Raw genomic sequence first — 15,894 nt, forward strand, 5'->3', positions numbered from 1 at the left:
ATTCAGGGTAATGTCCTGCAGTGAGTGAGCGTTCGAAGGAAAGCCCTGCGAATTTCACAGACAGTGGACGCCACCATTACATGCATAAGGATTGTTTCAGAGTTTCATTTGCCAGCCTTGTCTCCAGGTGCCAACTATTACTATGTGTTAAATCCATTATAATCACCATTCATTAAAGAAACAGTCAACACATGAGTACAATTCTAGCTTTGCCTTTTTTCCATAAAAAAAAAAAAAAAAGCAGAAAATAAAAGGCTTCCATCACTAGTATCGTTCATTTGCATTGTTTCAGTAAGCTGGAGTTGATGCATCAGTTTCAATTGATGAAATCCTTCAGTTTCCCTGACATGCATTTTAAATGTCAAAAGCTTTAAATACAAAAAGGAGAAAGAATCCTGCTTGATTAAGCAAGTTCCTCTTTTTTTTTTTGGACAAAAAGGCAGTGCTTGACTTTTACTCATATCTCCACTCTCACTTATTAGGTTAGATTGGGGTGTGCTTCTCAGCCCTAATGCACTGGAGGGCACCAGCTCCTGATGGAGCAGGGAAATGAGACTCACCCCACATTTCGGCACTCATTTTTCCAGGAGTGCTGACTTCAGCCAATTGTGACCTGAGCTCATCAAACATTTACAACAAAGGTCAGCATTATAAAAAAATACACTGTGCAGATATATCCAATGCATGCAATGCCTCAAGCCAGTCAAATAATTAATAAAATCAAGCGTGTCATGTAATGCGAATCCAAAAGAAGTTGCATAGACAGATTTTGCTGGTACAGGTATTAGACTTATCAGTCGGAAAGGCAGCTAAGAGACGGGAGCCTTGCCTTCCGAATGAGGTATTCACAAGGACTCAGTCGGATAATTTATAATTTTTTACAAAAAAAAAAAAAAAAGAAACAAAAAAACAAAACACACTGTAACCAACTATCAGAAGATTGGTTTCAGCCTCAAGTAGTAACCAGCCGAAATGGATTTTGGATAGATTGCAGACTTCAAACTTCATGCTGTACTGTACACTATGTGTATCGGAGCTGCTCTGCATGGATTATAGTGCTTAAACTGAGGAGGCTTCTAGCACTGTGTGAGTGACAAAGCGAGTGAGCGAGTAGGGAACACTCCAGTAGTACGGTTCATTCCGAGAAGTCTAGCACCTTTAGCAGCATCAGGGCTTCAAGCGCCACCCATTCAAGGCTCCGCTCAAAATATTATAGAAAGCAAAACCTTCTCATCACAGCCCTCGTTTTAAAAGAAATACTCAAAAAGGGTAACATCCACATGGAAACATTATAGACTCAAAGGGATGCTACACTATCAATACAAACTGGGTCCCTAATCTTTACAATATAGAGAATTTCCACACATGCAATACTTATTGCAAAATCTTTTTTTTTTTTTTTTTCTATTTATAAAATATTTTCTCATCAGGTAAAATAAGGTTTTCATTCTCTTGTGCCCGGGATGGGGTACCCTCTCTCTCTCTGTAGACTCCCAAAAAGTGGCAGAGTTGTAGTGGACTTCAGGGACCAATCAGCAGCTTGTTAGTGTCGCTGTGCTGCAATAGGAAAGACAGAGAGAGAAACACACACAGAGTAAAACAGCATTACTGAAAATGCAGCTCAACACCACAATACACATGGGCTTGTGTAACCCCACCCTGCATTGCTTACAAACACACTCCTACGCACCTTTCTGTTCACAGGTCCTTGGGTGTACGGGGGTGCCCAAATGCTACTGGCATATGCCACAATAAACAGCTGTACTCTACAGTAGAAAGGTAGTTGTGAAAGGACTGGCACTACAGGCAACTGAAGCCTGTAGTCTAGAAAGTGTCTAAGCAGTTGCAGGGTTGTTATGTAGGTTTCAAAAGATACGGTTTCGAACTCACACTATAGTAAACATGTACTTTATTTGAAGCTAAAGAAATTTCCATTTACAAGCTATGCTTTCAGATAGTGTTGCGCTTCCTTTTCATTTCATCTGGAGGATTAAATTATCCCAACCCCTTCACCAACTTCTTAGTATCTGATTCCTGGGAACTTATACACCACTACACTATATTATTTATACTGGGACAAATCTCTTCCCATTGCTGTGCAGTTCAGTAACATCTATTTGTGTTTTTTTTTTTCCCCAACGCTGTCATGTTATGCAATAAAACTAGGACATCAAGCAACAACTGCAGCATGGTAAAGTCTTAGCCCGAATTGCTTTATCATGTTATATCAATAAGCACATATTTCTATGTCACTGATTTGAGATTGGTTTGCACAATAAGTAGTTTTGGGCTTACAGTTCATCTAGCAAAACCTCCGTAGAAGACTTGACAGCTTCCTCATAGTTAGCCAAAATGTGCAAGAAGTGGATTGCTAAATTAAAATAGAGGTCTGGCCAAGGTTTGTAGTTATAACGAACGGACTGTTCTTATGAGGATGCCACATTGGGTTTATTTCAGAATCGGAATAATGCTGCCCTAGAGATAGACAAGGGAATTACAATAACAATATATATATTCATTATATATCCTCATTTTAATAAATATAATAGCTTAAATTAATTCCAGCCAGCACTATAAATATTCCACAGTCATGTTGTGCTCTGACAAAGAATATGAAGAGTAAATGTATTTGTAGTAAAATATAAGTTATAGTTTGTTGTTAGATCACTTAGCATTGTGTTTAGGTTAATAACAAATCTGAATGTGATTTCTCCATCCCCCAATTGTAAATCAAGATAAAAGGATAAATGCTTTATGCTGTAATTTTTGGCCATGGAGGAATCAGTAGGCTGCAGTACATTGTAAAAGCCTACTGGAAGAACTGGTGACCCTGAAAATGACAAGACCAAGGCTTTTCAATAGCTAACATGCCATGTTTGGGAGGTACTGTGTTGGTTTTAGAATCAATTTTTCTACACTAACTATTTCTTCTCCCATCCAATAAAGAGTTGCCCTTTCTCCAACGATGGACCACACACTAGAATCCCAAAATGCTGCCTGTGCTGGGCAGTTTGTGCAAATATTTTTCTCTTTCTATGTGCCATAGTTCCACTAAAGCAGGGCGATGTGTTAAGTGGAAAGGGCTCTCTGCAATAAAGTCACAGTACACAATTGACTTTCATCATGTAATTGGTATATCATTTTAGATGAGGGTATAAGAATATCCACAATAACCTTATTTTGCAGCTTTCATTTACACAACCTACACTGCTGTATGAAGACACATTTCCAATATGGACTGTGGAAGCCCAAGGAGTAAGACTTAGTAGGAGCACCAGGTGCTGGACAGCAAAAATGTGTTTGTTCAGAATCATGCGCCATTGGGAACTCTTCCAGTTGGTCACTTTCCCTAAATGAAAAAAAAAAAAAAAACACAACACTTCCCAGTGCAACTAAAAATGCAAAGTCTGGCGAAGCAGTAGTCTTTCCGAGCAGAGATCTTGTAAAGACGAGCCGCGTTCCTTTAACAACTTCTGAGATTCTACCCTCTAGCAAAAGCCACGTCACCCAAACCAAGGCCAATGTAGATGATGTGATTGAATTGTTTAAACTCTGTTTGCAGAAGAGAATATTCTGTGTAACCTTGAAATAAGAGGTAGGAGCCAATTAACTGGTATCCACAGCTTTATCTTTCAAATTATGGGAATTATTTATCTATGTTTTTATGTACTGCATACATTGCAATGAAATAAAAAAAAAAAAAAAAAAAAAAAAAAAAAAAAAAATTGATCTTGAAACTAGAGATTTATGATTTTAGCTTACATGGAAGGTGCATTCCTTAAAAACGCCAATCAAATTTCTAAAAAATATATATTTAAAAAAATAAAACACACCTTGATCAGATTTTTGAAGTTAACATTTTATTTACATAATCTTTATACATCAGAAAACATTTACACAAATAATGTCTTCAGTTTTTGCAATATACAGCACACTCTGGTCTGCAAACAGATAAAAAAAAATACAAAGCCAGAACTATCAATTTAAATAAATCAAACATTGCAACTGACAGTAACAAAGTGTGATCTATGAGCAAACTATCCACTGCAGATCATAGTGTGAGTGTAGTATCCATCACACTAAAATTCATAGAGGAAAAAAAAAAAAAACCCACACTTGCATTGGTTGCAGACAGTAGTGTCCCCAGTCTAGAAGTTATCATTCATGCAATTGGGTTAAATCCGATTTATTTTGGCAAGATCAATAATATTCCATCAATATCCATTATTTAATTATTTCTTAAAAGTGGCTTGACCATTTACTGAAGGCAAAAAAGAAAAAAGTTCAAAAAGACAGAAAAGGCGTGTGCTGACTGACAGCACTTTCACGTCTTGGAATAATTCTAAGGAATAAATAGAACGCCATTTTGTATAAAGAATTCTCTAACTGTAGTGATTATTGGGGAAATAAAAAAAATATCAGGTTTCACTTTAAAACAGGAAGCGAGTACAGTATCATCCCTATTCATTACTCAAGGAAAATACAGACAAATGATCCTTTTGTAACAGTTTCTTCTTTGAGATTGTATTAAATAGATTGTAAATAAAATGTACAGTCCAGTCTCCATTACTCACTATGTTCTTTCCTATATTACAAATAAAAGTACAGACTGAACTACCACCTGGGTTATTGAGCTAAAGTACAGATGAGAAACATGCACATGACATTCTATCTTTGAAGAAAAGAAATATCTTATTTGCAACTTTTCAAACTTAAATATTTCAGATAAGCACCTCCAAATGCAACGAGAAGCCTACTTGATTGTGCAGCCACACACTGTATTGTACACTGAAGATAAACGCTCAGGGGGCACCATATGTCCCACACTAGTCTGTCACAGAGGAAACAAGCTTTCCTGGTACAAGCACTAACAAAACCCCAGAACAGCCATGTGAAAATGATACGCTGTATCCTTCAATACTCTACACTTAAAAACGTTGCAGTTTCACTGGACTGTATTCAAGCCATCTCTAGCTCTCAACCACCTGCAAGCCAGCCCATTTAGGGTGACACCCTTTAGTGGTCAGCCATTGTGTGGTTTCTGCTACAGAGCCTCGTTAAAGAATTTCCCATCCAAATGCTGCTACTGTAAAATAAACCTGGTAGGACTGGAGTTGGTGCCTTTATGACTGGACAGACTACATACGTACAGCTTTTTATTTTATTTTTGGGGTGCTAATTGGATGACAAACAAATCTGTGTTCTACAAACAATTACATGCAATAATAAAATGTTAACATTTGCATTTTACTAGGAAAGTCAGCATTTAAATGGGACACCTCAAGGTCCTTATCTTAGCGGCGTGTGTTGACCTATGCGGTCAGAAATCACGCTGGAACCTCAAGGGAGTCTTAGGTCCCTGTTCGAGGTAGTGTTTTAAATATGTAGAAAATAATTGTGCATCCTGTTCTTATGTATACTAAAAAAGGAGTTCCTTTTTTAATTGTATAACAAAAATAAAATTCAGGATTGAAAGGGTGCAGATTTCAAACAGCTGCTGTTTTAAACTAAAAGGGGGTTACTGTTCTGCATCTTTCCCCCTTACAGCACAAGCACTCGTTGGCTTTGCTGCTGTTCTTGAAACAGCTTTCTGGAGAGACTGGGCTGGCTTTGAATCACAAGACGATAAACAGCTTTGTAACCAAACTTTTGAAAAACAATCAAAGCCTCTACTTCACAGTAAACAGATTACTCTATCTGTTTATATTCAATCCCCTATTCCATAATTGTTCATTTTGACTTGTTAAAATGACTTGCCATAATTTAGAGGCGCCTACAGAGTCAGGCTTTAATATTATTAGCATCAGATGCCTTGTTTCCATTCTGGACTCACATTTACATCTGAAAGGTTACAACAGGGATTCATAGAAGACTGATGATTAACAGATTTATATCAATCGCTGTCTGAACAAACTGCACGTATTTATATTTGGTTAACATAGCAACTGCATATAGAAGTCAAGGAAATTGGACGTTAATATTTTGCAAGTTTTCTCTCTTGCTCATCTGCAGTCTATAAATCTGTTTCTGCTTCTAGCCATCCCATTTTTACTGCAACAGATTTATCAGGACAATTGGAAAACAAATCTACTGTTATACATTTTGTAATATTTCAGTTTCTAATTTAAATAGTGTTTTAATGCTTGAAAGATTGAGTTTAATTCAGTGATACTCTACAATACAGAAAGAAAATAAAATCACCTAACAATACAGCATGATTTTCTCCCTCACTGTTCATTCAGTCTATTACATAACATTTTCACAGTTCCCCATGGCTTAATCCAGATCGTCCCCCATCCCACCTTTCTGAACAAACCCCTTTGTCTACGCTCCCAGCAAAAACTAACAACTCCAAAAGTACTCTTAAATAAAAATTCTCTGATGTGATTTTACTTGGCCCAGAGGCACCAGACCCTATCTGCCTGCCTTGTGTGATGAACAGCATCGTGGCTTTCAATGGGCCTTTGAAGTCATTGTTTTTAAAATACATATGTGCGAGTGTGGGGGTGGGGAGAAGTTGTGGTCCACCTGCAACCAAGTTTCAAAACAGAAACACAAACCAAGGAAGAGCATGCCCCAATTCCTGAAAGACAGAAAACTGAACTGAACACTTTGTAAAATGTAGGGCCACTAGAGAGGCTGTGTGATCTCTACCCACCCAAATTAATTCCAGCGATTCTCGGCTGGAATTTTCTATGCCAGTGGCGAGGTGTTTGGAGGCGACAGGGATAGTGGAAATCTCAGGCACAGCTTGCTTGCCTACCTTCCTTTCCTGCCATGTTTCACGTCTCAAACTGTGTCAGCAAGGCCCGCACCTCAGGACTCAGCTGCTTGGCAGCCTTGGCTGCCTCTGTGATGGCCTTGCGGTACAGGCCCTTTCTCTTCTTGTTAAAACGCAACTGGAAGCTTTCTAAAAAGGGGGAGAGCTGCGAGAGGGCCAAGAAAGAAGTCGTCGGGGAACCGAACCAGGAGATCCGGGCCTCCTGTCTGACTAAAAGACCGTTATCTTTGCGGCTCACGGTTATAGCAAGGATTCGGGCTGGCCACCAAGGGAAGCCGTATATTTTGGCCCACACAATGTCCCCTACGCATATGGTCCTGCCATCTGGAGTCACGCACTTAGAGACATTTTTGGAAAAGACTTTCGGTTTCAAGGAATTACTGAGCTTTTTCTCTTCCTTCGAAGAGGAGGAGGAGGAGGAGGAGGAGGAGGAGGTTGTGGAGGTGGTGGTGCTGCTGGTGGTGGTGGTGCTGGAGGTGGAGGGTGCGTGCAAAGAGCCGGGAGGAGGAAAGTCAAAGGTCTCGGTAGAGCTACACTCAGAGTTGGACGATTTAAGGTCATCTGCACTATCGCTACTGCACATCGAAGCACTAGACGAGTCTGGCTTTTTCTGATTTAAGGTCATGTAAACTGTGATATTGCCCTTGCTGCCTCGCTTTTCCCGTTTCTCCTCCTGCTCCTGCTCCTCAGACACCACTACCAGGTCTTTATTCTCATCTGTGGCCTCGGCCTCTGGCCCTGGCTCAGGCTCAGGGTTGGCTTCAGACTCGGGCTGGGGATCGGGTTGGGGCTCAGGCATGGGCTCAGACTCTGGGCTTTTAGCGGGGCTCTGGTTTTCGGAAGAAGTGGCCTCACCTGCAGAGGAGCGAGTCGAGGTGCAATGGGGTGGAGTGGTCGTGGGCACCCCTTTACAGCAGCCCTGAACTTTATCAAAGCCCGCTTTACAAGAGGAAGAGTTGTTCTCTTCGTTACGGTACCTTTGGGGCTTGATGCGTATCCTGGGTGGCAGGGGGGCCGCGTTGCCGCTGCTGTTCTGGAGGCGTCGGGTGAAGTGGACTTTCTGAATGGTTCCCTTGGAAGCCGCCGTGCCCGTCATGTTGGCATCGCCACCGCTATCCCGCTGCCGCTTCTGCACTTTCTCCTTGGCGATCTTCAGCACATCCTGTGCCTTAGAGTGATCCACGTTCTTGCTCTGCAGCACTTTCTTGGTGTTGAGCTGCACCCGTGAGCTGTTCACCTGGGAAGCTGCAGCAGTCACTTTGACTACCCTGCTGCTGCCGCCACCTTTGGTCTGGACCACACTGGAGACCTTGGAGACTACGGCAGCGTGGCGTTTCACTCCCTCTGTGCTGCGGCCTTTCTCCTCCACCTTAAGCTCACTTCGGAGCCTCTTGTTCACAGTCGCCACACTCTCGTTCCGCCTTTTTTTGCTCTCCTCGCCCCTGTAGTCAGAGTGACTCCTTTTCACATCCTTCTTCTCCGGCAGAATGCCGTTCTTGCACTTGTCACACAGTACCTGTCGCGGCCGAAGTTTAATGGCATTCATAATAGACGTGGGCTCTTCCCGGTACAGTTTGCGCTTCGGCCTTTTAATTTTCCGCGGAAGGGGCTGAGGTATTGACTGGTTGTAAGTGTCCCTGATAAACAAAGGTGGAGGGTAAGGGGCTCCTTCATGGAACAAAGGCGGAGGTTTAGAAGTCCATTGGTTGGTCTGCACAAGTGGATTCTTGGCGGGGTCCTCGGGGGCATCCCCTATAGCTTCACACTGTCCCTTCTCTGTCTCTGCCTGGAATGCTTCAGTCTTTAGCTGCATAGAATATGGTTTATCCCTGTATTCTCTTTTGGGAAACACAGTCACTGGAATTCCATAGGGTCCAAATCTGAAAGGGATACAAAAGAAAGAACAAATTCTTACAGTGGGTAATGGGATTTTTAAATCCTAATAAACCTAGTGTTATCGGTCCATGCAAATACATTGAACTCCAAGTTGTGTAGATCAAGGGCTGTGTGCATGATTTATTGATTTTAAAAAGGGCTAGTGTGCAACATAAGAAACAGGATTCCTAATGCAAGGACACATGGTATCTTTAAGAGCCAATTTCAGGCTGATGCTTGGGTTGATCCGTTTAATTTAAAAAGGTGCATAGTTACTTATTTTTAGCGTTTGCTGTTCTGACCTACTTGTAGCCAGCAATGAGAGGGTAACACTATTTAAGCATTACTCTATATGTAGTAACTATCAGATCAAAGAAACCTGTGCATCAAACTACCCCAGATAAAACAGCGGCTATAACATTATTCTGATTTTTATCAAAATAAATAAATAAATAAAATCTTGCATGTTGAAAACAGCATCCAAAATGCATCTAAACACTTTTTTTCTGTACCTCTAAAAATTACAGAAACCCACTTCAAAAACACAGATACAGCTTTGATCTCCCTCACAAGGATCAAAGTTGCTGTGTGATGTTGCATTACATTTTAAAAGACTCAATAGAGGACCTCCTGCCTCAATGCTTTTCCACACATGAATCTATATTGCCTCCGACATCCTTAAATCTGGTTTTGAACCCACAAGACACAACAAAAGCAAGACCTTTCTCAGAGTTAACAAATAAAACACCCCAAGGCCAAGCTGCTCTTTTGCAGCAGGTTACAAACTGATCATGGCATCTTGTCACTCCACGATCACTCAAGCCATGCCATAATCTACATCCCTACTGTGGAGACAGACCTTTAGAGACACAGTACAAATAAAATACTGCTTGAGTAATGTACAACAGACTAAATATCAGCACCCATTAATGGAATGTCAATTTACTATAGCCTATTCCTCCTATAATTTAAACTCATAAGGACTTTGGCATGCCCTCTACATTCAAACTGTTGGTAACAGTATCTAGATCAAGTATTTACATTTTTGTTTTCCCTGTTTAATTGTGTTGAGCTCAAAAATATTTAGAAGCAGGGTCGGGGTCAATGCATGTTTTTCAAAATTCCAATTCCATTTCAAAATCCATTCCCAATACCAGTTCCCATTCCTTTGTAATCAATTCCAACACACCATTGACTAAAATGGCAATTAGCAGTATTCTATTAAAATGTGCTTCTCTCAGCGGCAACAAATTACATAAATTGAAGTCACTGTTAGTCAATTAAATTGGCTTCAAATGAAAGCAGTTGAACATTTTCTAAACTATCAATCCCAGTTCCTTCGAAGGAATTGGAAATTGATTTTGAAAAGGAATTGAAAAACAGGAATTGCCCCCAAGCCTGTTTACAGGTACAGCTCTGATAAGTACAGAACCCAAGCATAGGAGCCAACTGCTTTAGTCTTAGCTGCATTATCAGCACGGAGGACAGACACGGCAGCTGGCGAGACGGCAATGTCTTCCTGTGGCTTGAAATGTATTGTTTACCCACTTTAAGGAAATTAAAACTGACATCTATTGTTACGGTATAATTTGCAGGTTTTCTGTTTATTCAGTTGCAGGCAGTTGTTTAAAAAGGAAGCATATTGTACGTTATCAATTCATTTGGCATATTTATAAAGGTATAACTGATCTACAAAACAAACACTAAGTATACCCCTTATAAATGCATTAGCATGTATTAGAAATAATCTCTTATAATGTAACTTATTTCATATAATGTGTAGAATAAGTGATATTGTCAGCAGTTATGAACCTAATACACTCTACCTATATTTATACACTCACAATGAATACTAAAAAAAAGCATGACTATTTAACGGCAGTCATCCTAGTTGTACAGTAGTTTTACAAGCACAGATCTGGTTTCTTTATGGATGAGCAAATACATTTGGCACATACAGCTGCTCACATATGAAAGACTTGTAGCATAACAGACTGTAGCGTTTTCTTTTATTGTCAGGCCTTTTATCATAACATCAGAGTACAATCCCATACCACTAAATGACTGTTTGTTCCCTGTACCATATTTCAAACAACTTATATATTATACACCAGGAGAACACTTCCAGTAATTCCATCTGAATGGCGATTTAGAATACTCCACGGACATGTGGTTGCTCAAAGTTTACTGGAACTAGAAAATTCATTTTGCAGGCAAGCTATGCAGAAGATATTCCTGATATTTAGACTGGCCATTTCAAACTGTTAAACTGGCTGATGTGTGTGTGTGATCCTTCTCCCTCCTGTCCTCTCATTCTTGTTATCCAAAAACAGTTAGCACATCAGTCTTGCCTCACTGAATCTTTACAAACCCAGAGTTAATGTGGTCCACATTATGATGAAGGTAGGCTGAGAGTGTGTTTGTCTGCTATTTTCTGAAGCAGAGAAATAAATCATGACATCCAAAGAACGGACCATCTACAAATGTACATTACTCTGTGCCACTGTTCAGTGAATCAGTCCTCGATAAGCCGTGTCAATAAGATTCTCTGGGGTTATAATGTGGGGTTGGCTGTGGAAGGGTTACTGCATACAGTAAAACACAGTCTGGCTTTTGTACATTTTATTCTTGGCTTGTTTTTAAGAACATGTGGGCTTTGGGTTGCTAATGTCTTCTAAATCTGCTTTTTACATTACTTAAAGTAAGACACAACAGGAAAACTGCAGGATTGAGGCAGGTTTCCCTCTGGGAGGACTGCAAATCATTTTCACTTCTCAGCTCCTTGACATTTTGCCCATCATAATAAGCTGGTTCAGAGCAGCAGAACAGCATTAGCTGGGTCTCAGAGGCCTTAAAGAGACAGTCTGCTAATTCACTCCCTTGTGGCTGGTGAGAATGTCGGGAAATAAGAAGCTAAACAGTAGCGGGATAGAGATGGCTTTAGTGACATAAGAAATCATCAGATCAAAACATTGTTATTACCTTTAAACTAATTCACAACGATACTGGTAAACTGAGCAAGGGACATCTTATTTTTGTTTCCATGTAAGAAATTATCTCCAGTTCAAAGAATATTAATGATTTACTATGAAAACAACAAGCCTTTCCTGGAGCCAGAAAGGTTATTTATTTATTTATTTATTTTATAAATTTAGTAGTCTACAATGTTTTACCCCAGTTTTCTCCCGAATTTAGTGTGCCCATTTGTTATCTGTATCCTCGGCCCACTGACTTGTGGAACAGAAGCTGGAGCACGCGTCCTCCGAAACTTGCTCCTGCCAATCGGTCATTTTTCGCACTGCGGATCCACAGCAAGGCCACCAGACCTATACAATGCCAGAGGATAGCACAGATCTGGAGGCTCCACTGCAGAACCACAGGCACCCTATTGGCCACAGGGTTCACTGATGTGCAGAGAGCCGTGGATTCCCCTGCCAACCTAAGCCCTCCCTACCCGGGCAGCGCTCGGCTAATTGTGCGCCACCCCCTGGGAGCTCCCGGTCACGGTTGGCTCTGACATATCCTGGACTTGAACCTGCGATCTGGCTGCAATCTGGCTATAGGGAACATCCGCCTGGAGTGCCTTTGCTGGATGCGCCACTTGGGAGCCCGCCAGAAAGGTTTTTAAAAGAAAATGAAGGCCTAAACACAAAGGCCACTCTGTCGCACTACAGTAGTGCAGAGACTAGACCACTGAAATGACTAGTCGTGTTTTGTGTGAAATGCACCAGCCTGGTGTTAACAAAAATTAATAATTACTTCAGAATATTAACATAGGATATGACAGAGAAAACAGGCACCTCAAAGGTAATCCATTAGGTTCCATACACTCAGGACTCCCGAGGTGTTGTGGGTGTGCAGAGAGGGGTAATGTTTAGCAGAGCTAAAGCAGTGTGCTTTCTGTACTTTGACAATTCTCTCAGCCCAGGATTGCATTTGAATTACTGTGGCTTTAAAAACCGTACCAATAAAAAAAAAAAAAAAAAAAAAAAGTGAAATATTGAGGATTGCAATTGAATGTTAGAACTACTCAATGCCACAAAACATCCTAATCACAGATGTTGGTACTTCCAAACCACAATATGGGCAGAGGCACCATAATCACAACTGAACCCTAGCCTCAATTAGACTCTAGTTTCCTGCTTCATACATAATGATTTTGAAACATTAGGATCAGACTCTGTCTGTAGTATTGTTGAACACTGTAATGGATCTAAAGCCTACCTGGAAAACTCAGATACAGAATTCCTTCCCCATTCCTGCACAGAACTGTAAACCGTGCTGGCCGGTTCCCCATTTTTTACTTGCTCCTAAAAGTTTGCAATAACCCTAAATCTTGTTGAAGGCTTTTGACAATGTGGGATTGATGCACACTTTTAGCATTGCAATTAGCACAAATAACAAAATACTGTTGCTTAAGAGAACAAGGTGGGGTGCAGAGTCAGTGTGGAACATGCCAGTAGAACTGGGGGTGGGGGGTCTGATTTCATAGATACAGGGAGTGCAAGCAACCCATAAACAAATAGATGTGTCTGGCCCCAACTTGCCTATCCTGTATCACAATAGTTCAACCAAATATAAAATGAAAAGCCTTCATTCCAAGTGGTAATCCTGAACATATAATCTGTCCTTCTGGTCTCCCAGGCCTGTGTAATAAACTAAGATGACTCACAGTGGAAAGGGCTTAGTATGCATGGTTAGAAACCAGCACCCCTGCTTCACTGTTATTATATAAAAAAAAAAATAATAAAAGCGCATGAAGCTAAACTATTTAAATAGTATATTGCCTTTAAGAGACTGTAAAAATGAAAAGTCTCAAATCCAGTTTTAGCATCCAAGAAATGCTTGGCTTTTAAACATGCTACTTTAAGGTTGTATTGAGTACCGATACCCGAATTACAAGACCATATTTACATCACTAAACTGATTTATATAATGTGAATACAGTGGCTTAATTACATGCAACAGCTTCAGTTGGGGACGGCAGAGGTAATAACACATTCACGTTATGATAAATCCGGTTGTTATGTAGCATTGGAGTTTGAAACCAAGGTATCACCCACTTAAAACACTACTTGTACATTAATAAAATAAATAAACGCTGTGCATTTCCAACTTGCTACGTTACTGCAGGCTTTTAAAAATGCACACAAGGTGAAAACGAAAATTAAACAAGTGTGTTTGGAAGAGAGTGTCCAGGTGGCTGGACTACCCAGTGCGTTGCTGTGCATGCGTGTCGCAGTATTGTGTGTGCGACTAAATGGCTATTCCAGAAATATCAGGGCGTCATATTTACCTTCTGGACAGGTCCATAAGCACCCCAGAAAACATCTTCTCGCCAAGTCGGAAGGAGACCACCAGCGCATCATCGATTATATGATCGAGCATGACCCGTACCTCGGACCCCGGGATTAGCTCGGCGATTGTCTCTGTGTGGACCACAACAGAGCCCTTCCCTTCCATCGACTTTGTTTCTGGTTCGCCGTGTTGGGTTTCCACCTTGAAAGGCTGCGGTACCACAAGTTCCTCTGTTTCTGAAGCAGCGGAGTTAACTTCAAATAATAAAACAGGCGGCTCCACTATATCAGTACTGTTAATGTCACTGTCTTTATTTTGAACTGAATCGGTCCCAAACAGTTTCTCATTTTCCAGTATCGGTATAATGTTAGAGTCTTGGGTCGCTATCGAAGAACAGTGTGGACCAGAATCAACAAACGACTGTCCCACAGCATTCTCATCCTTCAGATCAGTATCCACGCCATCAACAACCGGTTTATTCTCTGGCAATGGCTCGATCTCAGTTCGAGCTTCACCCCCCGTTTCAATGGGTTCGGTCTCGTCTGGTTCTACGTGTACCGTGTGATCACAAGTTGCGACAGGTTCCTCCAACAAAGGTGTTTCCATCTCAGCTTCTCCTAATGCAGCAGCGGGGTCTGGATCCAAGATCGCCTCAACCACTAGATCAGAAATAACCCCGGATTCGGGATAAGCCTGAAAATCATGATAACTGACCTCATTGCCAGTAACCGGATCAGAAGCTATCTCCGTAGCTCCGCCGTTATACTCGTTCTCACGCTCCGCTGTCCGCTCCATTCCCTGGCCGTGGTCTGCCAGAGCGGTCACAGTCTCCACTTCACCTCCTACGACCATCATGGTATCTTTCTCCTGCTGCTCGCTGGGATTAATATAAGACTTTCCCGCGGCCTCTGGAACGGGATCTGGCCTGCCCTCTGCCTCAGCGCTGACCAGGCTGCTGCATTCCGGAGCGGCATCCCTATGATCAGGAATGGGCTCCGGGTCCATTTGTGAAACAAGCTCCTTCACAGCCTCGGCATCGCTTTTGGGCTCCGCCAGGGCTGGCTGCAGTGTCTCTGGCTCGGGCGCTACTCTGTCCCCCGCTGGTGTTGTTGATGCTGCAGCAGCTCTAGCCTCCGCAGCCACGGCCGCCATTTTCTTTCCGCTTTTCCAGTGAACGCTCAGCCTTCTCTCTCTGATAGGGTATGCGCCCACCCACCATACAGAACAGACACTTGGGATTGGCAATTAAACTACCAAGTTGTTTTTGAATGGTTAATGCTCAGGTCAATCAAAGAAACCAATGAAATACAGTCTTTTTATTGGCTAAAATATTTGTAAATCATTTGATTGATATACCTTTTTCTTTCGAGTGAATTTGCATCCCTTGGTGAGGATACTAATCAACGATTGGGTCATTCCAAGTCCTCCGGCTTTCTATTGGCACAAGAAAGTGCCTATCAATATTATCTTTGAAACCGACCACCCTTCGCCGTGTTTACAGAAAACGTATGGATGTGGGCCATGTGCTAAAATCAAAGCATTTTTACGAACATAAAAAGGCGCACGTTTAAAAAGGACCTGCGTGGGTCTCATTCTCTCTATCAAGCAAGCATCCCAATTCAAGACACTGAACGTCTCTGTAACACTTAACTTGAACATATATTCAGTTGTGTGCTGTCAATACACCTTGCATGTAGCTGAAAGTATTGTTAAGTTCTATTGTAACCAAATTATGGCTTAGGGTTGTTTTCAGGCGGGAGACGCAAAATACAGATACATATATTATTATATGTGATAATTGCCAAAAACCAATAACTTCTAGAAATATTGTAGACAGTGGTAAAGTCAGTTAAGTATGGTCAAAGTGGTAAGTAAACTGCAAAATTAACTTCCATCCAATTTTGAAACAGTTGTCAACCCAGAAGCAGACAAGTGCTGAG

General features: G+C 41.3%; 1 protein-coding gene across 2 annotated transcripts; it reads right to left on the bottom strand.

Moving 5' to 3' along the window:
• Positions 1–17: 17 nt before the first annotated feature.
• On the bottom strand, positions 18–15,185 carry LOC121323893 (PWWP domain-containing protein 2A-like). 2 transcript variants are annotated; one of them, XR_005951191.1, is made up of 3 exons: positions 13,953–15,185; positions 6,659–8,661; positions 18–1,557 (listed from the first exon to the last, which is right to left on the bottom strand). XR_005951191.1 is itself a non-coding variant. In XM_041265214.1 (3 exons), exons 1-2 carry the CDS (start codon positions 15,104–15,106, stop codon positions 6,783–6,785), a joined length of 3,033 nt encoding a protein of 1,010 aa, XP_041121148.1. In that variant the 5' UTR covers positions 15,107–15,185; the 3' UTR covers positions 18–1,557; positions 6,764–6,782. The 2 variants fall into 2 exon arrangements, 1 of the variants encoding a protein (XP_041121148.1); XM_041265214.1 differs by having other exon boundaries at positions 6,764–8,661.
• Positions 15,186–15,894: the final 709 nt, after the last annotated feature.

Source organism: Polyodon spathula, chromosome 12, assembly GCF_017654505.1.
Source record: "Polyodon spathula isolate WHYD16114869_AA chromosome 12, ASM1765450v1, whole genome shotgun sequence".
Lineage (NCBI taxonomy): Eukaryota > Metazoa > Chordata > Actinopteri > Acipenseriformes > Polyodontidae > Polyodon > Polyodon spathula.

Coding starts and splice junctions, on each gene's coding strand:
- LOC121323893 (XM_041265214.1), bottom strand. CDS start 15,106: ATGGCGGCCGTGGCTGCGGAGGCTAGAGCTGCTGCAGCATCAACAACA. Junction 8,662..13,952: donor CTTATGGACCTGTCCAGAAG/GTAAATATGACG, acceptor TATCCCTTTCAG/ATTTGGACCCTATGGAATTC.